The sequence below is a fragment of the Pistacia vera genome, unplaced genomic scaffold (assembly GCF_008641045.1).
Source record: "Pistacia vera cultivar Batoury unplaced genomic scaffold, PisVer_v2 Contig1050, whole genome shotgun sequence".
NCBI lineage: Eukaryota > Viridiplantae > Streptophyta > Magnoliopsida > Sapindales > Anacardiaceae > Pistacia > Pistacia vera.
Window position 1 is genome coordinate 7,116 of NW_022195083.1, and position 23,645 is coordinate 30,760.

The 23,645-nt window shown below is 36.8% G+C and overlaps 1 protein-coding gene and 1 non-coding gene across 2 annotated transcripts; both read left to right on the forward strand.

The window, feature by feature from the left end:
• The first annotated feature begins 14,942 nt into the window (after positions 1 to 14,942).
• LOC116128116 (uncharacterized mitochondrial protein AtMg00810-like) lies at positions 14,943 to 15,437 on the forward strand. Its single transcript, XM_031413798.1, has one exon. The coding sequence runs from the start codon at positions 14,943 to 14,945 to the stop codon at positions 15,435 to 15,437; it is 495 nt and encodes a 164-aa protein (XP_031269658.1).
• Positions 15,438 to 22,788: 7,351 nt separating this feature from the next.
• Positions 22,789 to 22,896, forward strand: LOC116128127. The gene has a single exon (XR_004127700.1). It is a non-coding gene; the product is annotated as a small nucleolar RNA R71 (small nucleolar RNA).
• Positions 22,897 to 23,645: the final 749 nt, after the last annotated feature.

Here is a 23,645-nt window from a genome sequence, read left to right on the forward strand (position 1 = left end):
AGAAAGGGTCCCATGAAATCAATACCCCATACATCAAAAATCTCAACAAATAAAATTAGATTTTGGGGCATTGATTTCTTGGGCCTAAATTACCTGAGTGTTGACATCTATCACATGTTTTGGCAAAACAATATGCATCTTTACAAAGTGTAGGCCAATAAAATCCACTCTCAAGAACCCTGAGAGCTGTCCTCTTTACTCTGAAGTGTCCTCCACATGCATAGGAATGGCAAAAAGTTAAAATTGAATTAAATTCACTTTCAGAAACACACCTTCTTATGATTTGGTCGGAGCAATATTTCCAAAGTTATGGATCATCCCACACGTATTGCTTGGTGATCTTTTTCAATTTGTCCTTGTTAGCATGCAACATGTTGGGTGGGGTTCTCTTGGTTACTGTTGACCAAAGTTAGAAAAGAGTGAGAGTTGGTAAAGTTGTAAATTCCACTTTCTCTTCTTATCTCTAAAACGCTATCATTTTAGAGTCTCTCTTATTTCATATAAAAGAGAGTCTTCTTCTTGTATTTGTAAAAAGAAATAGAGACGAATTTTTTGTTACACAGATTTACTTCATTTTCGTTTTTTCTCTTTGAATCTCACATGGTATCAGAGCTGAAGACACACGTCTACAGCTAAGAATCCTGGATCTTTATTTTATTTTTGTTTCAAAAAGGTGTTATGGAGAAACTGACGAATTTCAGCTCAGCTCAATCTTCGATTTTTTCGTCCACTTTGAAAGTGATTACACCGAAATTGAGCATAAACAACTACAAGGACAACTATAGGTTCTGGAGATCTCAAGTTCTCTCAGCCGTTGAAGCTCATGAACTGGAAGACCATCTAACAGGTTCAATTCCATGTCCTGATCCTATAATTGTCTCTGAGAATGATAGTTCAACTCAATCAAGTGAAACCCTAACCAAGGAAAAAATCAATCCAGCTTATGTAGCATGGAAGAAGACTGATAAATTTCTTGTTACTTGGCTTCTTGTATCAATATCTGAGTGTATGTTTAGTGATATCTCTAAGTGTCAGTTTGCCACTGAAATTTGGTATAATCTTGAACATGAGTTTGTTACTGACTCCAAAGCAAGAACACTTCATCTAAGGAATTTACTTCAAACTACTCAGAAAGGACGTATGAGTGTTAGTGAGTTTGTCAAGAAAATGAAAAGTTTTGCTAACAATCTGTCAGGAAGTGGTCAGGTGGTTAGTGATGAAGATGTACTTCAATATGTGTTAGATGGCCTTGGGCCAAAGTTTGATGCTGTTGTAGTTAATCTAACATCTCGGATTGAGACTAAATTTGACTCAGTGTCTCTGCAAGAAGCTCAATTTCTGCTCCAGAAATATGAGATGAGACTAGAAAAGTTTAATAGTGTTGATTTTCCAAATAGTTCAGTGCATATGGCATCTCTCAGTAATTCTAATACTTTACCATTGCTGTCTATTGGTATGAAGGGATCTCTAAATCCTAATGATGCTGCTAGAGGTCACCATACAATGCACCAGGTATCTACTACGCCGTATACTCTGCCTCCAGCACCAGTTTCATCAAATTATTCATCAGCTTACTCAGCTTATCCATCAGCACCAACTGGTTATTTTGCTCCAACTTATCCAGCCTATTCTTTTCCTGTTACATACACTGAGTCACTGTTTCCCTCTGCACATCAGGGTCAATTTGGAGGACCTCTTGGTGCTATCTTTCCAGTTTATAGAGCATCTGGTTATAACTTTGGTAGAGGTCGTGGCAGAGGTGCTGGCAGAGGTAGACCAGTGTGTCAAGTCTGCAGCAAAGTTGGTCACACAGCGGCACAATGTTATCATAGGTACAATTCAACCTATAATGGGGTTCCACCTGCTCAGTCTCAGTTTGGTACTCCTGCTCAATCTTAGTTTGGTACTCCTGCTCAATCTTAGTTTGGTGCCACAACAACTCAGTATGGAAGTTCTCATCCTCAGTTTACAAATTATGGGGATCTTGATTCTCAGTCAAATTCTGGACTTATTAGAGCTGTCACTTTTGGGAACAATCTGCCTCATGGACAGGGACATCATTCTGTCTCCTCCATTTAATAGCAATCTTCATCACAGCCTAGTCTTCCTGTCCCAAGTCAACAACTAAACTCATCCACTCCTAATCAAGCCTACTTTGTATCTCATCAAAGTCCATCACCAACACCCAACTCTCTCATTTTTATGCCTATTTCCACTACCACACCACCTGATCCAGCCTAGTACATGGATTCAGGAGCAACCGATCATGTCAGTTTTAATCTACATCACTTGGTAGCCAGCAGAAACTATGAGGGTACTGATCAATTACAAGTCGGCAGTGGTGAGTCTCTTAATATCTCCCATGTTGGTTTTTCTTTACAACCTAGTACTTTACACTCTAAATGCTTGTATTTAAAAAACGTTCTATGTGTACCTAGCATAACTAAAAATCTAGACAATAATGTGGTAGTAGAATTTAACTCTGACTGCTGTCTTGTTAAGGACAAGGATACCAGAATAGTGCTTCTGCAAGGAGGTCTTAAAGCTGGTTTGTATCAGTTGCATATTCCCTCTAGTTTGTCATCTTCTCCTATTCCTGTTCATAATTCACCTAAGAGTACTGAGCAGCTAGCTCCTAACAGTCTGCATCCTCAAGTCTTCAATTCTCTACTAGATAACAGAAATCTTACCTTTAATGTCATTTCTGAATGCAAATTGCCAATTACTGATGATAAATGTAATCTAGAAATTGTTGACTTCTACACACAAACATGTTCTTTTGATAATGTTTCTAGTTGTAATTCCAATTCAATAAATAAAACTAATCACATTGTTATTAATGAGCATTCTGATTGCAGTTCTGATGATTCTCCTATGTTACACTCTGAATTGTCCAATGCTCTTGCTAATTCTTGTGTTTATGATTCTAATGCTTGCACTGTGTTATCCTCTGACTTGTTATCTACTGAATTGTTACTTGATCATAATAATAATACCACTGATCACACTGCTAATAACATTGATTACACTACTGATTTTACTTCATTATTTTCTGATTTGTCACATAATCGCATCAATAATAATTCTGTCAGATTCTGCAGCCTATTCTGTCCTTTGCTTTACACGCTAGTAGCACTGCTGCTGATATATCTCTATGGCATAATAGGTTAGGTCATCCTCACACTCAGGCTCTTCATAAAATTATGTCTCACATTTATGTCAAATTCACAGAATCTGCCTCCTCTTTGCCTTTTTGTGATGCATGCAAGTTAGGCAAATTACATAGGAATAGTTTTCCTCTCTTCCAATCTAGAGCCACTCAACCTCTTGAACTTATCCATAGTGATGTTTAGGGTCTAGCTCCAATGGCATCTATTGAAGGTTTTACGTATTACATTCATTTCATTGACGATTATAGTCGCTTTACTTGGATATTTCCTTTACGAACAAAAGCTGAAGTTTACTCCACATTCATTAGGTTTCATCATTTAGTTGAAAGACAATTTAATAAAAAATTCAAGTGTTTGCAATCTGATCAAGGGGGAGAATATAGAGGTTTAGTGTCATATCTTACTGAAGTTGGTATTGCCTTTAGACATTCGTGTGCTTATGTACATCAACAAAACAGAAGAAGTGAGAGAAAACATAGACATATAGCTGAAACTGGTCTTACTCTACTCGCCGAAGCATCAATGCCATTGAAATTCTGGTGGTTTGCTTTTGAAATTGCTATTTTCTTAATAAATAGATTGCCTTCTTCAGTTTTGCAATTTATCTCACCATATCAAGCTTTGTTTAGTAAAATTCTCTTGTATACTTCATTAAAAGTCTTTGGTTGTGCCTGTTTTCCCTATTTGAGAGATTTTAATAAACACAAACTAAATTTTCACTCCTCCAAATGCGTGTTTGTTGGTTATAGTCTCATTCATAAAGGGTATAAATGTCTCACTGCTGAAGAAACAATCATTATTCTCCTGTGTGTCAGTTAATGAAACTCAATTTCCATTTATTACTGGTTTTCTTCATGGTCTTCAGCCTGTTATTCATAAAGCCTCCATTCACAAATCTTCTGACATTCCCCCATCCTTATTGTAACCCAAGATGTCAAAGGTATGTTCCTAACTCAAAATAGTCCTTTAAATGTTATTTATGTTAAAAAGCTAAAATCTAACTAAGGGCAAAATAGTCAATTCATTTGGAACGGTATGAATCAATTATCCATAAAGAGCTTAGGGGCCAAAATGGTTATTTTGCCTATGGATAAGCATTGAAAAAGTCAAGGATGAGTAGGCTTCATTGCATTTAATGGCATTAATTAAGTAATAATTATGTCAGTGTGAATGACCAAAATGCCCTTATATGAAGAATTAAGGACTTATGAGTTATACAATTAAAATAATTGGGCCAATTGCATAATTTTGAAAATAAATGAAATTTCCTATAATGAGATGAAATTCGTTCAAGCCAAAGGAGAGAGCCTTTCTTCACATTTCTTCATTTTCCTCTCAAATCTTCCATGAAACAGCTTTCTTTCTCTAGGTTTTCAAGGAGTTTTGCATAATTTTTCAAGAGAACAAAATAGGAGCCTTGGATCTTCAATTTGAAGGGTTTAAGGTAAGGATTAAAACTTTAGTTTTGATGTGATTTGAATTTGGTAGATGTTAGGTATAATGTTTATATATGTAGGATTAAGGTGTAAAAAAGCAAAGGCAGGATTTGTTGGAGGAAGTCTTTAAAAGGTAAGGAAGACCTCCCATGACTTTAGGGTTTATGCTAGTTTTGTAGATTTTATGAACCTTAAATTAAAGCTTTAAGGCATAGATTAGTTGATGGCAAGTGTAGTTGAACTCATTTATTCTACTTATTGCCTTGAATTCATTATACATGATTATTGCTATTTATGTTTTATGAGTTGTGATGTTTGATTGAAGAAAATGAAGTGTGGATACTGACTGTGGCAAAAATTGTAGTATTGGAGGCCACATGGTGTTGAATGGTTCTATTAGAATGTGTTATGTGTTGTTTGCATTAGCTTACAATGTTATAGCATAATGTATGATTATGGAATGAGATTTCACACTTTCTTTAAGATTTTAAAGACTATAAGGGGAGGTTTATTTGATCCTAGTAACCTATGGTTAATGTCAATAGGAATTGATGTGCATAGTAAATATGAAAATCGGATTTAGGGGCTTCGGGTTTTGTTAGCCCTGCTTCAGTATTTCGACCATAACTTAGTTATAAAAATCGAAATGAATGATTCTTGAAGCATTAGAAAGCTAAGACCCAGACCTATAATTTTTATGTTTTAGCCAAGAGCCAATTCATTTGAGTAAGAATGGAAAATGGCCTGAAGTATAACTGGTTATTAAAGTTTAAGATTTAACAAATCAATTCTTATGATTATGAATTGATTATTCATAATTATTGTAAGTATGCCATGTACTAATGTTTACCCATTAGTTAGATGATCTTTGAAAGATAAACATGGTCATGATGTCAATACATGATAATGTTATGAAATGGCATGAAGATGCAATATAATACATGTTTTAAGATGATGTATTGTGGCAAGAGGTAATGTAAATGGATGATAATCCATAGATGAATTAAAAGTATTAAGCTCACCAAAATATGTATTTACATGCCATAAGATGTTGAGATGCAAATAACATGTATATACATATAGACATGATGAAAACGCGTAAGCTAATCCTCGTATACCGGTTGAGGAAAGATGAATATATGCTTTGAGGCTAAATACGCGTAAGCATGCCTCCCGATGATATGAGCGCTAATGATTTGAGGCTAGATGATATGAAGTGCTTAAGATGCTAAGAAAAGTCTGATCGGCTAACGTAAATGTTTCATATGCATTTAGTTGCATTACATGAGTTATGATGTTATTTACATCATGAGATGATTATACTCAGTTAGATGATTTAGATGTTATGTCTGCTATGTGATGTGTGTGTACCATTGATGTTATATAGCCATGGGATAAAATGATGAAAAGCATATGAATTAGTAATAAAAGGGGAGGTATCCCTAGATGTAAAAAAAAAAAAAAGTGATGTGTTAACAGATAAACGGATCATCATCACTGAGCGATTAGCGCTCACCCTTTCATTGTTGATTGCTTTGCAGGTAGAGCTGAAGCGAGGGATGCTAGAGACGCGGACTACACGTGAGGGGAGATGATTATTATCATCTTGATGTAAATATGTAAATGATATATTTGTGAAATACATTTGGAAGCTTCCACCCTATAATATGTTTTGATCTTGTAATTTCTTAAAGTTTGTAAATTATAAGTTTAGTCCTGCGTGATATTTTATATGCATGTTTTGGATTATTATATATCCTTATACAAATTTTTTTCTAAATACAACTCGTCTCTCAGACATGTATCCTCGGGATTCTCATTGAGGATATTCAGAGGATACCTCGACGGGAGGGGGGTTTTACATTTGTTATCAGAGCAAGTTTTTTTTTTTTACTTTAAAAAGGGGTGTTTTAAGATGTTTTCTATTTGGAGTCAGGCATTTATGAGAGTTGATGACAGTATCCCTCATGTAAAGTTCCGCTGCTCAAGTTGTCCATCGCTGTAAGTATGTTTACCTAATTTTATGTAAGGATTGATTAGATTATAACGTTATATGTTGTGACTGTGATAGGGAATAAATATGAGGAAACCAGGAGAACAGATCCAGGTCACAGTGATGCTTCAAATGCACAAGATGTTCCAACTCCACCTGAAGCTCCTAACCCACGCTGCTACTTCAAGCACTCCGGTTTAATGTTGCAACATTGGACGTTGATTCAAGGCTGTTAATAGAGCTTTAGGAGAACCCGCGGGAAAGTACAAGTGCTCCGGTAACAACAGTGACAAACAATGTGGTACCAAGTGCCAGCCAGGGACAAGTACTCCAAGCAATGGTTGTCCCAAAGCAATTGAACCAATTTATGCCTCTCAAGTAAACATCAGCCTCCAGAATTTTATGGCACTAATCCAGTAGTAGCCGAACAATGGATCAAGTTGGTGGAGAAACTACTGCTCTATTTCCTATGACAGATCAAGAAAAGATCCGTATGCTACGTACCTGTTGAGAGGAGATGCTATGACATGGTGGAGCTTATGGAGCAGACTCAAATACCACCACTCTCACTTGGTCAGTTCAGGAATTGTTTGAGGAGCAGTACCGGACAGCAGACATGATATCCTCAAATTACAAGAATTTATTAGTCTGCAACAAGGAATATGACGGTCAAAGAGTATTCAATCAAGTTCAACTCCTTGGCTAAGTTTGCACCCACACTGTTCAGTACACCACACTCGATTGGAGAGATTTGTGTGGGGACTTCATCCCACTATTGCCAGAGATGTTATGTCGGTCATCAGCCCTCCCCAAACATATAGTGAAGCACTCGCCAAGCCATCAGAGTAGAGGTTTACTTACAGAAGGAGACCAGATTAGTTCTTTCCTCAACAGTGGCAGTAGTCCTCTCCGCTTGGCCAACCTAGAGTGCAGAACAAGTTGTTGGCAAAGCCGATAAGGGTAAAGGCAAGAAAGGAGTCCTACCTAAGCCAACAGGAAAGACATGAAGAAAAAGGGCCAACAAAGGAAAGGTGGGTCAGTTACTGTAAAAATGTAAGAAGAACACCGGGGTGAATGCTAGTAGGGACCAATGTTTGTTTCAGGTGCCGCCAGCCAGGTCATATTGCTAGAGATTGTCCCATTGGTTCTGCAACTTCAGTACCTGTAGTTGGAGGCACAAAGCCGGGTATATAATGTGGCCCAGATGCAGGCAGATGCCAGCCCTTCAGCAGTCACTGGTCAGTTATTATCCATGATACTCCCTTGTATGCCTTGATTGATTCTGGTGCTACTCATTCATTCATCTCCTATGGTATGATTAATAGATTAGGGTTAATGCCTATTAGAGTAGAACAAGCCATTAGGATTGAATTGCCTGATGGTGAGGGTGTAGTGACCAATGAAGTCTAATGGGGGAGTTAGTGACTATTAAAGGCCGAAAAATGATGGTAGATTTGATTGTCTTCAAAATGCCAGACTTTGACATCATTCTTGGGATGGACTTTCTTAGTAGATATGGAGCAGAGATAGACTGTCGTAGGAAAAAATCAAGTTTAATCTAGACTATGGGGATAACTCATTTTTGGAGAAGGACCACCCAACTAGCATGATGATTATTGCAGCAAAAGCTAGAAAGATGTTAAAAAGGGGTGTTCTGGGTACATTGCACATGTAGTAAATAAGGGGGAGAGTTCGAGCTCAAGTGTACATGAGGTACCTTGTGTAAATATTTATTGACGTGTTTCCAGATGAATTACCAGGTTTACCTCCACAGGGAAGTGGAGTTTAGTATAGAACTAGCCCCGCGTTATAGCACCATTTCTAGGCTCCTTATCGCATGGCCCCTGAGCTCCAAGAATGAAGAAGCAGTTACAAGTTGTTAGACAGGGCTTTATCAGGCCGAGTCATTCCCCATGGGGTGCTCCAATCTATTTGTGAAAAGAGATGGGTCTATGAGATGTGTATAGATTACCGTAACCGAATAAAGTAACTGTAAGATAAGTACCCATTGCCGAGATAGATATTTGTTGTTTGACCAATTAAAAGGTGCCTCAGTGTTTTAAAAAATTGATCTAAGGTCAGGATACCATCAGGTTAGAGTGGCTAAGAAATATACCGAAAACGGCTTTCCGAACAGGTATGGGCATTAGAATTTGTGTATGCCATTCGGATTGACTAATGCACCTGCATTTTTATGGACTTGATGAACAGAGTTTTTCATGATGTCCTTGCACAGTTCATAGTGGTGTTTTTTTGATATCTCCTAGTTTATTCCAAGACTTAAAAGAACATGCCGGGCACTTGAGATTTGTGTTACAAAGATTGCGGAGAAACAACTGTATGCTAAATTTTCAAAATGTGAGTTTTGTTGGATCGGGTTACCTTTTGGGTCATGTGATCTCTAAAGATGGTGTATCAGTTCCTAGTAAAGTAGAGCGGTGCTCGAGTGGCAGAGGCCAAAGACAGTGAAAAGGTTAGAAGTTTTCTGGGCTTAGCAGGGTACTATAGGAAGTTCGTGGAAGGCTTTGCAAAGATAGCCAGACCACTTACAGCTCTCACCAGAAAAGTACCATTTGAATGACTGAGGCATGCGAGCAAAGCTTTAAGGAGTTGAAGAAAAGATTAACTACAGCTCCAATGCTTACATTGCCAGAAGAAGGCATTGATTATGATATTTACGTTGATGCCTCCCATAATGGTTTAGGAGCAGTGTTGATGCAGCAAGGGAAGTCATTGCTTATGCCTCTAGACAATTGAAAGACTATGAGACAGATATCCTACCCTGACTTGGAACTAGCAGCATGGTTTTTGCTTTGAAGATATGGCGACACTATTTTATGGAGTGAAATGCAACATAACACTGACCATAAAGTTTGAAGTATTTCTTCACTCAGAAAGAGTTGAATATGAGACAGAGGAGATGGTTAGAATTGGTGACAGACTATGACTGTGACATCAGATACCATCCAGGGAAAGCTAATGCAGTAGCAGATGCCCTTAGTAAAAAGTCTCTTTATCTCAAATCACTGTACAGGGACAATTACAGCAGGAGATCCCAAGAAGGAATTGAAATTGTGATCAAAGGAGGATTGGCCCAATTGGAGATCAAACCCACTTGGGTGAGGAGATCAAGATGAAACAGGATAAAGATGATGCCTGCAATAATCTGCCAGCGGATAATAGGGGTAAAGAGACAGACTTTAAATAGTCAATGGGGCACGATGTTTAAGATAGAATATGTGTCCCTCAAGATGATGAACTAAGAATAAATCCTTAGTGAGGCACACAATACACTTTATACAGCCCACCCTGGAGTGTAAAAATGTATCAAGATGTGAAGAAAGTTTTGGTGGTCAGGTATGAAAACAGATATTGCCGATATGTTGCCGATGTTTAACATGTCAACAGTAAAGGCAGAGCATCAGAGACCATCAGGATACTCCAACCCTTAGAGATTCCTAAATGGAAATGGGAGGATATCTCAATGGACTTCATTGTGGGACTTCCTAAAGTTCAGCAAGGATATAATGCAATCTGGGTGGTGGTGATAGATTGACCAAGACAGCTCATTTTCTACCTATGACGGATAAGATATGCATTTCGATTGGGGCAATTATATGTCAAAGAGATTGTATTACATGGAGTACTAAGACGATCGTATCTGACAGAGATACCAGTTCATATCAGCTTTCTGGGTTGGAATGCAAGAGCATTGGGTACAAAGTTAGCCTTCAGTAGGCTTATCATCCTCAAACTGATGGTCAAACTGAAAGACCAACCAAGTGATTGAAACATGCTGAGAGCTTGTTGTATGGATCACAAGGCAAAATGGAGTGATGTACTTCCACTAATGAATTTGCCTATAACAACAGCTACCAATCCACTATCCACATGGCCCCATATGAAGCATTATATGGAAGAAGGTGCAGATCCCCTTTGTATTGGGATGATATTGAGAAAAAGACTCCTTGATTCAAGCAGTTGACCAAGATGACCCAAAAATGATTGAAGATTGTTAAGCTTATTACAGAAAGAATGAAGCAAGCTCAAGATCGACAAAGAGCTATGCCGACCTAAAAAGAAAAGAAGTGGAATCCAGGGCGACAAAGTTTTTGTAAAAGGCTCCTTATAACATATTTTGTTTTGGAAAGAAGGCAAGCTCTCTCCACGTTACATTGGACCCTTGGAAGTATTGGAAGGTAGGCAAAGTAGCTTATAACTTGCACTGCCAATGAGCATGGAAAGAGTCCATAATGTTTTCCATGTCTCTTTGTTGCGTAAGTATGTTAGTGATCCTTCACATGTGCTTCAGATGGAGGAATGGAATTACAGGATAATTTGGCTTATGAGGACGCCCAGTTCAAATCATTGACAGAAAGTAAAAGAGCTCAGAAACAACAAATTCTACTAGTTAAAGTACTTTGGAGGAATCACAAGATAGAAGAAGCTACTTGAGAATGGGACAAGATATGAGAAGTCGAACCCAGAGCTGTTTCTATAATTTCGAGGACGAAATTATTGTAAGGGGGAGGAAATGTAATACCCAGATGTCAAAGGTATGTTCCTAACTCAAAATGTCCTTTAAATGTTTATTTTATGTTAAAAAGCATAAAATCTAACTAAGGGCAAAATAGTCAATTCATTTGGAACGGTATGAATCAATTATCCATAAAGAGACTTAGGGGCAAAATGGTTATTTTGCCTATGGATAAGCATTGAAAAAGTCAAGATGAGTAGGCTTCATTGCATTTATGGCATTAATTAAGTAATAATTATGTCTAGTGTGAAATGACCAAAATGCCCTTATATGAAGAATTAAGGACTTGAGTTATACAATTAAAATAATTGGCCAATTGCATAATTTTGGAAAATAAATGAAATATTTTCCTATAAATGAGATGAATTCGTTCAAGCCAAGGAGAGAGCCTTTCTTCAACTTTCTTCTCTATTTTCTCTCAAATCTTCCATGAACAAGCTTTCTTTCTCTAGGTTTTTCAAGGAGTTTTGCATAATTTTCAAGGAGAACAAGATAGGAGCCTTGGATCTTCAATTTGAAGGGTTTAAGGTAAGGATTAAAACTTTAGTTTTGATGTGATTTGAAGATTTGGTAGATGTTGAGGTATAATGTTATATATGTAGGATTAGGTGTAAAAGAAGTCAAAGGCAAAGGATTTGTTGGAGGAAGTCTTTAAAGGTAAGGAAGACCTCCCATGACTTTAGGGTTTATGCTAGGGTTTGTAGATTTTATGAAACCTTAAATAAAGCTTTAAGGCATAGAATTAGTTGATGGCAAGTGTAGTTGAACTCATTTATTCTACTTATTGCCTTGAATTCATTATACATGAAGTTTTGCTATTTATGTTTTATGAGTTTGATGTTTATTAAGAAAATGAAGTGTGGATACTGACTGTGGCAAAATTGTAGTATTGGAGGCCACATGGTGTTGAATGGTTGCTATTAGAGTGTTGATGTGTTGTTTGCATTAGCTTCAATGTTATAGCAATAATGGATAGTATGGGAATGAGATTTCACACTTTCTTTAAGATTTTAAAGACTATTAAGGGGAGGTTTATTTGATCCATAAGTTAACCTATTGGTTAATGTCAATAGGAATTGATGTGCATGTAATATGAAAATTCGGTTTGTGATTTGGGCTTGTCGGGTTTGTTAGCCCTGCTTCGTATTTCGACCATAACTTGAGTTATAAAAATCGATGAGATGATTCTTGAAGCATTAGAAAGCTAAGACACAGACCATAATTTTTATGTTTATGCCAAGAGCCAATTCATTGAGTAAGGATGGAAAATGGCCTGAAGTATAACTGGTTATTAAGTTTAAGATTTAACAAGATCAATCTTATGATTATATGTGATTATTCATATATTATTGTGTATCCATGTACTAATGTTTACCCATTAGTTAGATGACTTTGAAAGATAACATGTCATGATGTCAATACATGATTAATGTTATGAAATGGCATGAAATGCAATATAATACATTTTTAAGATGATGTATGTGAGCAAGAGTAATGTAAATGGATTGATAATCCATAGATGAATTAAAAGTATTAGCTCACCAAATATGTTTTACATGCCATAAGATTTAGAGATCAATAGACATGATAGATATGCATTAGACATGATGGAAAACGCGTAAGCATATCCTCGTATACCGTTGGAAAATGAATATATGCTTTAGATGTGCAAAACGCGAAGCATGCCTCCCGATGATATGAGCGCTAGATGAATTTGAGGCTAGAGTATGAAGTGCTTAAGATGCAAAAAAGTCCGATCGGCTAGACGTTAAATGTTTCATATGCATTTAGTTGCTTACATGAGTTATGAGTTATTACATCATGGAGATTATTTATACTCATGTTAGATGATTTTAGATGTTATGTCATGCTATGTGATGTGTGTGTACACTGAGGTTTATTAGCCATGGGATAAAATGATGAAGCATATGAATTAGTAATAAAAGGAGTATCCCTAGATGTAAAAAAAAAAAAAAAAAGTGATGTTTACAGATAAACGGATCATTCCTTACTGAGCGATTAGCGCTCACCTTTCATGTTGATTGCTTTGCAGGTAGCCTAGAAGCGAGGGTGCTAGAGACAGCGGGACTACACGTGAGGGGAGATGATTATTTCATCTTGATGTAAATATGTAAATGATAAATATTTGTGAAATACATTTGGAAGCTTCCACCCTATAAATATGTTTTGATCTTGTAATTTCTTAAAGTTTGTAAATTATAAGTTTAGATCCTGCGTGATATTTTTATGCATGTTTTGGATATTATTAATTATATCCTTATACAGATTTTTTTCTAAATACAACTCGTTCTCCAGACATGTATCCTCGGGATTCTCATTGAGGGATATTCAGAGGATACCTGACTGGAGGGGGGTTTTACAATTATCCTTTTGTTTCTATAAACTGTGTAACTGGTTCCAGCAGCAAAGATTCTTCAGCAGTGCCCTGTTCTCCACCTTGTACTTCTATAGCAGTTGGTAAGCAAATTCCTTACTCCATTGCTTCTTGTTTTAGTAAATCTCCTGATTTGTCACATAATTTCAGTTCTAGTCATAATTCTCAACATGTCACACTCTCTAAGTCTCTTACCTGTACCTCTGTTTCACCATCCTTATCCATATCTCAAACACAATCTCACAAGTCTCAAACACAATCTGCACACCTGCTACATATACCTTGAACTGTCCAGTGAACCCTCTAGTTGTAGATCTTACTTGTTTTCCATCTATACCCGTTAAATCCATGTCCTCAATCACTTCCAGCACTCAATCCCAACTTCCTCTGCCTTGTGAGAGCACTAACTGCAGTCTTGTAATTGATTTGTCATCCTCTCAGTTTCCTACTTACCAATCACATCCTTCTTCCACTACATCAACATCAACAACATTAAATACACCAGCCACATATCCTTCATCTGTCAATATCCATCCCCTGATCACTAGAGCTAAACTTGCTGATCAAAATAAAGCCAAACCTGCTGATCCAGAAAAAACTGTCCTGATAGTCTCTACACCTTCTCCTATTTAACCTGAACCCACTTCAGTAAATGAAGCTCTTGCTTGTAAAGAGTGGAGAGAGGCAATGCATGATGAGTTCATTGCCCTTATGAGAAATGAAACATGAAGTCTTGTTCCCAGGACTTATGACATGAATATTGTTAGGAATAAATGGGTTTTTAGAACCAAGTATCATGTTGATGGTTCATTACATAAATATAAGGCCCGGTTAGTGGCAAAGGGCTTTCAACAAACCCCTGGTTTAGAATACTTTGAAACATTTAATCCAGTGATTAAACCCTCTACGATTAGGATCATATTTACTCTTGTTGTGTCCAAATGATGGGATATTCAACAAGTTGATGTCAATAATGGCCTTCTCAATGGAGTTTTGAGTGAAACAGTCTACATGAGTTAGCCTGCTGGGTTTGAGCATCCTAAATTTGCTTCTCATGTATGTAGGCTTAATAAAGCCTTGTATGGTCTTAAACAAGCACCGAGAGCCTGGTTTGACAAACTCAAGCAAGCTTTGTTGAATAGAGATTTCAAAATTCAGTTTTAGATTCTAGTCTCTTCATTCTTAAGGAAACAAATCAGGTCCTTTACATCCTCATTTATGTAGATGATATACTTATTACTGGATCTGACAATGTTTCTATTTTATAACTTGTAAAAATCTAAATAGTGAATTTTCTTTAAAAACACTTGGATTTGTGAGTTCCTTTCTAGGTTCAGAAGATACTAGAAATACATAAGGCATACATTTGAAGCAAACTAAGTATATTGGTGATTTATTAACCAAAACTAGAATGCAAGATGCTTATCCTTGTCCAACTCCAATGGCTGCTGGTACCAAGCTTTTTTCTTCTGATAGTGAGTTGTTCAAGGATCCTAGTGTATATAGAAACACCATTGGAGCTCTACAATACTTGACTTCAACAAGACCAGATATAAGCTTCACAGTTAACAAGCTTAGTCAATTTCTTCAAGCTCCAACTAAACTTCAATGGATGGCCTGCAAAAGGGCATTACGGTACCTTAAAGGCACTCAGTTTCATGGATTGCAATTCAAACTAGTAGCTGCCCTTTGTGTTGAGTGTTATACCGATGCAAATTGGGGAAGTAATCTTAATGATAGGAGGTCTACAAGTGGGTATTGTATTTACCTAGGACCCAATCTCATTCAATGGAGCTCTTGTAAGCAAAAAGTTGTTGCTTTATCCTCAACGGAAGCTGAATACAGAGCCCTTGCACAGACTGCAACTGAATTAGCTTGGTTAGACAACCTATTCTTTGAGATATGAATCACATTAACTGCCACTCATGTGATTTGGTGTGATAATCTTAGTGCAGGAGCTTTGAAAGCTAATCCTATATTTCATGCTAGAACTAAGCACATTGAAATAAATACACATTACATCCGAGATTAGGTTTTAGCTAAGAAAGTCACAGTGCAATATGTTCCATCAAAATTGCTGATTGCTGATGTGTTAACGAAGTCTTTATCAGTAACTCAATTTCAGGAGCTGAAACAGAAACTCAATGTTGTTGAGGTGAAGATTTGTAATGCCCGCTTGAGGTACGTAACTCATATTTGCTCATTTTGCCCTTAAAGTTGTTTTTGTGCCCTTTGTTAAATGTGTATGTGTTGAAATTGTTTGAATGCCCTGAAATTGGTGAAGTCTTGTTGAAATTTGTGAAAGGCAGACTTCGCCGCGGCGAAGAAGACTCGTCACTGCGACGACGTAGGCCCTGGAATTTTTCATTGAGGTGAAGAATTCCTCTTCGCCACGATGAAGATTCAGCTAAAAATTTTTATGAGTTTCTAGAGAATTCTTCCTTTGGGGCACAATGACCATTCTACCCCTAATTAGTAGGAAAAGTGGGGAGTGAAATGCAAGGAAATTGCATGGAGAATAGTTTAAATGCGGGTGCATTCACAAAGAATTAAACGGCAAAGTTGGAATTCCTAAGAAAGAGTAAGGGTAAAATGGGAAAGAGTGGAGAAAATATAAGATATTAAGGGTTTAGCTTTAGAAACCCTTTCATTCTTTCTTTTCCACCGCCTCTTCCATCCTTCAATTCTCACAAGCACTTAAAGGTAAGAATCCTTACTTTAGATGTGAATTTTCATTAGTGTAAAAGTAGGATCCTTACTAAGTTTGTGTATAAGGTTTAAGAGAAAGCATCAAGCCATCAAGAGTAGAGAGCTTAAGTGGATTCTACTTGAGTATAAGGTAAGTAAATCCACCTAAGTTGTGATTTGCATGATTGAATGATGTATAGAAATTTGTATATGATTAATGCTTGAATTTTTATGTTTGAAATGAGTTGATGGATTTATGAATGAGTTCGATGTTGATTTATGGAGAGATTTCCACCATGAGAAGGGTGGATTGTGTTGATAAAATTTGATAGAAGTATGGATAGATTTAGAAGAATTTGAGAGGAATATTTGAAGTGTGTTTTCTTTGCAGGATGTGTGATGATTTAAAGGAGTTGAACTCCAATTCTGGATGGTTAAGAAATAAGTAAAGTTATAGTTAGAGTAGAGTTTAGGTATGCACACATATTGTTTGATGAAATGCCTAAGAGAAGCATGAGTAGAAGTAGGAACTTTATGCAACATAACATATTTGCATTTCATGAGTGCATATAAGAAAGATTCTAGGCATGAGCCATCCATATGCATATGTTTATATGTGTAATCATCAAAGAAAGAAATATGAGTAAAGAGAAAGAAACACTCTAAGAATAAAGATAAAGAAAAGAACTAATTCTCTTAGAATAAAGAGAAAGAAAGAATTAGCACTAGAGAATAAAAGGAATAAAAAAGTGCTAAAGAAGAGAAAAGAGAATAGTTTATACGATGGGGAACCCGTGAGTGTAGAATTACCCGTATGTAAACCACCGTGAGAGAGTGGTCTCCGCCATGAGAGAGCGGAATGAGAATGAGAAAAAGAATTTCGTATAGCCTGTAAGAATACATGCGAATGAGGGCTATACACGAGAGAGAGTACAGTCACATGGCCAAGGGTTCCGAATCCATGCATCAACCAAGACCGATCGGCAAAGAATAAAAATGAGAAAGAATAAGAATGAGAAAGAATGAGAAAAGAATAAGGAAAGAATAGAAAGAAAAAAAAAAAAGAGAGAAAATGCATTGCCTTGCATTAGTGCATATGTATCTCATCCATGCATGTTATCATGATATCCCTCATGGGTGATGAGAATAGAAATAAACAAATAATAGAAAGAAAGAAAAGAACAGTGAGAACTAGAAACAGAGAAAGAACAAGAGAGATTGAATAAGAGAAAGTGACAAGAGTAAGGAAAGAATTGAAGAGTGATACACGGGGATAATGGAGTAGAGGATTTACTTACTGAGCATCTTTGTGCTCACCCCATTGTTTTCTAAATTGAAGAGTGATACACGGGGATAATGGAGTAGAGGATTTACTTACTGAGCATCTTTGTGCTCACCCCATTGTTTTCTATGTTTTTGCAAGACATAGGTGAGGACGTGGTTGGATCGATGTCGGCAGGCGGGGAGACTTGGCTACATTGTCCACTGTTTTGAGAGTCCTTTTGTACAAATGATATTGTACTATGTAAAGAATGTATATTTTAAGTAAAGAAAATTTTTAGGCCTAACTATTTGATAAGTATACTTGTATTTTTATTAATCTATTGTATGAATATGATAGTAGAAAGAAGTCATTACAAGATTTCTGCTGGGAAAGTCTAAATTCTAAACTGATAGTTAGTGGTGCTGTTCTGAATTGATCTATAGCACTGAAATATGCTGAAAGAAAAATGGCAGTCTGTAATGTTGAAATGTGGTGTTCTGAAATGGTGCTGATCTGTGATTGATTGATCTGAATTGTTCTGATGTGTTGGTTATTCTGAATTGTTCTGACGTATTGGTTATTCTGAATTGTTCTGATCAATGTTGGTTCTGAATCTGTGTTGATCGATCTAAAGGGCTGCTCTATGTTGTTCTGAATTGTTCTGATCTATGTTGGTTGTTCTGACTTGTGTTGATCGATCTGAAGGGCTGCTCTATGTTGTTATGAATTGTTCTGATCTGTGTTGATTGATTTAAAGGGATGCTCTGTGTTGTTTTGAATTGTTCTGATCTGTGTTGATCAATCTAAAGGGTTCCTCTATGTTGTTCTGAATTGTTCTGATCTGTGTTGGTTGTTCTGATATATGTTGGTCGATCTGGAGGGGTGTTGTGAAGATGATTGTTCTGAAGTGGTGCTCTGTGTTAATTGGACAAATAGAAGGTTAGATGATGAGTCTGCAGATATGGAGAAATAGATTATGGTGATTTGTGAAAGTTTATAACTAAAGAAGTTGATGTTGATGTGGAGTTGTTTAGTTATGGTGATTATGCAATCTGAAGTTTGGGTTTGGATTATGATGGTTCTGCAATTTGAAATATGGGAAAAAGTTGATGGTAAAGTCAATAATGGTGTATAACATTTTGAAGATAATGTCTAAGTTGTTTGGTTATTATGATTATGCAATTTGAAGTTTTGGTTTTGGATTATGATGATTCTGCAATTTGAAATATGGGAAGAAGTTGATGGTGAAGTCAATAATGGTGTATAACGTTTTTAAGATAATAACTGCAGATTTCATACTGGAGTTTGAAGATAATGTCTGTAGATTTCATACTGCAGTTTTGAGTTTTGAAGATAATAACTGCAGATTTCATACTGAAGTTTGAAGATAATGTCTGCAGATTTCAGAATGAAGTCTGAACTTTTTTTTTTTTTTCTCTCTGATCTGAAGGTGTAGTGCAGACTCAGAAACTGAAGTACTTATCTTTACTCATTTGAAAGAAAATGCTTATTTGGTTAAATTTTACCTCAGCTGTACTTAAAGGGAAATGTTAGAATCTCTTAGATGCAAGGTTGACACCCTATCTGTGTTTGAGGGGAAATGTTAACCAAAGTTAGAAAAGAGTGAGAATGGGTAAAGTTGTAAATTCCACTTTCTCTTCTTATCTCTAAAACGCTGTCGTTTTAGAGTCTCTCTTATTTCATATAAAAGAGAATCTTCTTCTTGTATCTGTAAGTAAGAAACAGAGACAAATTTTATGTTACACAGATTTACTTCATTTTTGTTTTTTCTCTTTGAATCTCATAGTTACTATGTAATTTACTATATCTACATACCATGGTCCCAAGGATGTCATCGCAAGTAATTGTTCATCCGGAAAATCATCTTTCAATGGAAGAGCATCTTCTTGGTTTATCAACCTACTTAAATGGTCTGCTACAACGTTCTCACTCCCTCTTTTGTCTTTGATTGTTAAGTTGAACTCTTGTAACAATAGAATCCACCTTATAAGTCTTGGTTTAGCCTCCTTCTTCGTAAGTAAATACCTAAGAGCTGCATGGTTAGAAAAAATGGTAACTTTAGTGCCAATTAAATAGGAACGAAACTTTTCTAATGCAAAAATAACCGCCAAAAGTTCTTTCTCAGTTGTGGAGTGGTTAAGTTGAGCGTCATTCAATGTTCTTGAAGCATAATAAATGGCGTGTGGTAACTTTCCAACTCATTGTCCTAACATGGCTCCAATGGCATAATCGCTTGCGTCGCACATCAACTCGAATGGAAGACTCCAATCGGGTAGCTAAATAATTGGGGCTATGGTTAGGAGTTCTTTTAGTTTCTCAAATGCCTTTATACACTCTTCATCGAACTCAAACGCTACCTCTTTTTGTAACAAACGGTATAAGAGCCTTGTGATCTTGGAGAAATCCTTGATAAATCTCCTATAAAATCCTACATGTCCAAGAAAAGAACGTACCTCTCTCACACAAGTGGGAGGTGCTAAGGAACGTACAAGATCTATTTTAGCTTTATCAACTTCAATCCCCCTAGATGAGATAATATGCCCTAAAACTATCCCTTGATTTACCATAAAATGGCATTTTTCCCAATTTAAAACGAGATTAGTTTCTATGTATCTTTTAAGAACTAATGCCAAATTACTCAAACAATTATCAAATGAGTTCCCATAGACATTAAAATCATCCATAAATACCTCTATAATGTTCTCTATGTAATCGAAGAAAATACTTACCATGCACCTTTGAAAGGTGGCGGGTGCATTACAAAGGCCAAATGGCATGCGTCAATAAGTAAAAGTGTCAAAGGGGCATGTAAACGTCGTCTTCTCTTGATCTTTCGATGCAATCACAATTTGATTACAACCTGAAAATCCATCAAGAAAACAATAGTGAGAATGGCTCGCTAAATGTTTAAGCATTTGATCGATAAATGGAAGAGGAAAATGATCTTTGCACATTGTGGCATTGAGCTTGCGGTAGTCTAGGCCCATTTGAATATGAGTGGGAACTAAGTCATTATCTTCATTCTTTACCGTGGTTATTCCAGATTTCTTAGGAACTACTTGGACCGGACTAACCCATTTACTATCCGAAATTGGGTAGATTACACCAACATCTAACAACTTGATTATTTCCTTCTTCACTACTTCCATCATTGATGGATTCAACCGTCTTTACGCTTCTCTTGTAGGCTTTGATCCTTCCTCTAATAATATGCGGTGCATGCACATGGAAGGACTTATTCCTTTAATGTCAGCAATTATCTAACCAATTGCCGTTTTGTACTCTCTCAACACACGAACAAGTTTCTCTTCTTGCACCTTTGAAAGGTTGGCCGTTACAATCATGGGCAATATGTCTCCTTCTCCCAAGTATAAATACTTGAGATGACTTGGTAAAGGCTTAAGCTCTAAGGTAAGGGCCTGCACAATGGAAGGTAAAAGTTTCTCATTAGATATGGGAAGAGAAATATAGGAGATTTCATACCTTGGATTTTTCTTTGGAAGCTCATCCAACATTGCTATAGTTTCATTTAGCTCTTCTCCCAACTCTACGTCTTCATTAAAACTTTGAGGTTCCTCGGTTGACAACCCATTCCATATTGCCACTTCCAATGGATCTTTACCCTTAAGCTCGAACATTTGCTGCGTTAAAGAGTCAAGTACATTAATGGAAAATCAATCATTGTCATCATTAGGATACCTCATTGTGTCAAAGATGTTAAATTCAATGACTTCCCCATCAAACTCCATTGTCAACATCTCATTATGCACATCTATTTTCATACAAGCTGTTTTCATGAATGGTCTCCCCAAAAGTAATGGCGTGGTTTTCACAGTTGTTTCTTCTTTCTTGTCAAGCATGTAGAAATCCACGGGAAAAAGAAGCTCGTTCACCTACACCAAAACATCTTCCACAACTCACTTTGGATAGGCATTAGATCGATCAGCGAGTTGAATAACTATGCTGGTCTCTTTAAGAGTACCAAGATTTAAATCAAGATAAATTGAGTAAGGCATGACATTAATAGAAACACCTAAGTCTAACATTGCTTTCTCAAACCTTGTGTTACCTATGATGCATGGTATGGTGAAACTACCCGAATCTTTGCACTTTGTTGGAAGCTTCCTTTGCAAAACCACTAAGACATTTTCTCCCATGCTCACCACCTTGTTTCCCTTAAGTTTTCTCTTGTTGGCACACAATTCTTTAAGAAATTTCGCATACTGCGACAGTTGCTTTACTGCATCCAACAAAGGAATGTTGACATGTACTTTTCTAAAAGTGTCCAAAACTTCTTGCTCATGTTCCTCCTTGTTTGATGTGGCAAACATGCTAGGAAAAGGCAAAGGCAGTTCGTAAGTATTAATAGGAACTTTAGATTGTACCTTAGGTGGATGTTTTGCATTGGAAGAATCAGTTGGCCAATTTTTTGCACTTTTGGACTACTTTGTTCCACCTCGAATCAACTCATCTCTAACTTCTTTCTCATCATTTAGTTTCTTGTGAGTCTTCTCAAGTTGTCTACCACTTTTCAAAGTATGGCACTAGCATTCTCCCTAGGGTTAACCAAAGGTTAGGAAAGAAGCTTTCTGGACCCATGCGCCTATAATCTTCCAACATTAGTAGCCAATTGACTAACTTGGCTTTACAAATTCTTGATTGACATTTTTGTTTCTTGTTGGAACTTGAGATTCTCTGGCTGAAATTGAAGAGAGCTAGTTGCTAATGAGTTTACCAAGTCCTCCAAAGACTTACCTTGAGGTTGGGAAACATTTTGGGGTCTTGCTTGGTATAGTTGTGGAGCTCGTGGGTAAGGGAAACCGGGTGGATTATTAGTGACAGTAGCTTGTAGATTTCCTCCATGGCTAAGATTAGGGTGATCCCTCCATCCTGGATTATAGGTATTGGAAAAGGGATCATACATTTGCCTTTGTTGTCCTTGGTATCCTCCAATGGCATTTGCTTGTTCCGAATTTGTCTCTTGAAAGGTAAGACACATATCGGTAGGATGTCCCACATTGGAGCAAATTCCACATGTCTTCACTTGTCCAATTGCAATTTGTTGCACAAGTGCAGTCAAATTACTCAATTGTTGCTCAAGATTATTGGTGGTGGATCGGATCAAGTACAAAACTGTTGAGAGTTTGCCGCCATGGTGGCAATTAAATTCCTTGCTTCAGTAGGAGTTTTATCAACTAACGCTCCTCCACTTGCTGCATCTATCATGCTTCTCTCTATTGGCATCAATCCCTCATAAAAATATTAGAGAAGTAATTGCTCACTTATTTGATGATGTGGATAGGTAGCACACAATTTCTTAAACCTTTCTCAATATTCATATAAGTTTTCCCCATTCTATTGCTGAATCCCACAAATTTCTTTCCTAATGAGTGTGGCTCGAGATGCTGGAAAATACTTCTCTAGGAAAAGCCTCTTCATCTCATTCCAAGTATTTATGGTCCCGGATGGTAGGTAATAAAGCCATTCCTTAGCGCTATCTGCTAAAGAAAATGGGAACGCCCTTAACTTCACTTGTTCCTGTTAGTAAACGGTCCCGTATACGCAGTGGAAACAAAAATAATATAACTCAGGGATCGTTTACATGAGCCAAGATCAAGGGTATAATTTTACAATTTATATTAAATAAAATCTGCATAAATATTCAACATGAGTTTAAAGAAACAAACGCACGTTGGAGGCTCCTCCAAATTTGTCGATGAATGTTTTGCTNTGCCGGTACATGGCCCAACTAAAACCAATTTCCTCGAGCCTAGAGGAATCGGTGGGTCACCTAGGGGTCCTGTAATAAACATCTTGAGTCTTCAAGTATGGTTGCCTCGTCCTTTACTCCGTCTTCAAGTACATTACAAAAAATATCGTTCTAAATTTACAATAAATAATTATACAAATTCTTTACATCAATAAATTTAGAAACCTCGATTTACATTCGAGGGGAATGAGATGAGAAGAGAATGTACATCGAGAATAGGAGAAAGGCAGGACACGCAAGCCCTATTTAATAAATTATACAACCATACATACCCAAAAATATTTTAAAACATTCACCCTTAGGTCTAAGGCTCATATACCAGGCACCATGCAATATACAAACAAGTACAAAGCATACATTTAAAAAACAAT